The 1728-nt window shown below is 39.2% G+C and overlaps 1 protein-coding gene and 1 long non-coding RNA gene across 4 annotated transcripts in view; both read left to right on the top strand.

The window, feature by feature from the left end:
* Positions 1-1728, top strand: part of lrrc40 (leucine rich repeat containing 40) — a 17228-nt gene that overhangs the window by 2292 nt on the left and 13208 nt on the right. For all 3 annotated transcript variants that reach the window (XM_016664148.1, XM_016664149.1, XM_007578191.2), the window contains exon 2: positions 628-809. In XM_016664148.1, the coding sequence (XP_016519634.1) occupies positions 628-809 (182 nt within the window). The remainder of the gene's footprint in view (positions 1-627; positions 810-1728) is intronic.
* Positions 1389-1728, top strand: part of LOC107833856 (uncharacterized) — a 2086-nt gene continuing 1746 nt past the window's right edge. Inside the window, exon 1 of the long non-coding RNA XR_001659630.1 lies at positions 1389-1721. This is a non-coding gene — a long non-coding RNA (uncharacterized LOC107833856). The remainder of the gene's footprint in view (positions 1722-1728) is intronic.

Below are 1728 nucleotides of genomic sequence, written 5' to 3'. Positions count from 1 at the left end.
CTCTAGTTTAGTCACCGACTCCATAGAGTCACTGACTCCATGCAATCTGCAGGGTTTGTTTACATAGGAAGAAAACTTTTTACCAGTTTGAACATGAACTGGTCAAGTCAGGTTCCAAAGTTCACCATTTCTTTGTTTTATTATTAGCCACATAATTTTTGGTCATTTTGCTGCTTTAAGTATAAGTTTATCTCTTCATATCTGCGACAGATAAGGTCCCTCTTTTTCCTCTTCTGTGGTCTATCAATGAGGAAGTCCAACATGCTTTGATTCATGTGTTACAGATAACTTTAAATGATTTCAAAGGCATATTAGACATAAAGTTCTAAATAGAGCCCTGGATTGAGATACAAGTCCTGCAAGACCCAACAAGTGTCCTTCTGAACCTACATACTTTAATGCTACTCCTGAATTCCCCCACTGTGGGACAATAAAGGATTCATCCATTCTATGTTTCTATTCTTCCTATCCACAAATCACTAAACTACACAGATGAGGCTCAACAATCCACCTAAGCCCTCATCCTATCTTCTTTAACGTTGATTAAACTAATCAGCATGTACTACTGTGGTGTTCTAAGTGAATTATGTTTGTATCTTCAGCGATTTGAGTCATCATGTGTTCCAGTCCCTCAGAATGTGTATCGGCTTAACATTGATGACCCAGCGGAAGCCCAGGAGAACGTATCGTTTAGAGGATCAGATCGCTGGTGGGAACAGACCGACCTCACCAAACTTCTGCTGTCGTCCAATCAACTAACACAGCTGTCTGAAGACATCAAACTCTTACCTGCACTAACTATACTGGATGTAAGTACAATCAACTCCAGCACCAACTGAAGAAATTAAAAGTAGGGATACTCTGATCAGGTTTTTTGCTTCCGATACCGATCACCCATGAGGCCAATCTCTGCGGATCACGGATCTTTGCTGGTCGCTTGGATTAACTGTTAATTTTTCGCTTTTGGTATAAATGATACTAAGTGATCTGGCAAAGTGAAAAAATGATCTGGTAATAAATTCACCTAACTTGGACATAAACATGCAAAATACTTGCAGGCTACAGCAGCTACTCAGTCAAAAGGACAACTGAAAAACCTGAAATCAGTAAAATAATATTTAACAGTAAGGCTCACAGTTTCATAAATTATTAGTCAAATAAATCTGCCTATATCAAATAATGTCAAGTAATAAAGGAGACATTCATTCAAAGTCAAATACAGGTTGCATAAAAATAAACAATCTTAAGTCGCTTAATCAACACTTACTGAGAGCATGGCTAGCTGATTAAGGCTGCTCTGATTTGTTGTTTCTGATCAAATTCTGCATAACACAGGGAGGAGAAAGAGGAGATCAATTATTTTCAGAGATTAAGACAGCAAAAGTTTTAATGCATATCTAAAATATTTTTTATTTTTTTTAAGTTGTATGCTGCAGCTTTAAGTAGCTGTTCGGTGTGAGAGTTCATTGGTGGAACAGAAATGGCGTTCCGTCTGTGAAATATTACCACTAGTAGCGCGTAGAGGCGGTCCAAGAGCGAGAGCAGAACCAACGTCTTACACCGCCAGCTCGAAGACTTTCATTATTTTTTGGGTTATATGTTTAGCTTTCTGACAGTGACGCTAATCCGGGTGAGTGTTGGTAGTTTAGCGTTGCTTTACTGGCCGCTCCGGATGTCCTTTTGTTCCTGCAGTGAGCCTCGATGTAGCCAAACTCCATCAGGTGTTTG

Source organism: Poecilia formosa, unplaced genomic scaffold (genome assembly GCF_000485575.1).
Source record: "Poecilia formosa unplaced genomic scaffold, Poecilia_formosa-5.1.2 Scaffold470, whole genome shotgun sequence".
Classification (NCBI taxonomy): domain Eukaryota; kingdom Metazoa; phylum Chordata; class Actinopteri; order Cyprinodontiformes; family Poeciliidae; genus Poecilia; species Poecilia formosa.
Note: the sequence above shows the minus strand (reverse complement) of the source record. Positions and strands in the feature narration are given on the sequence as shown.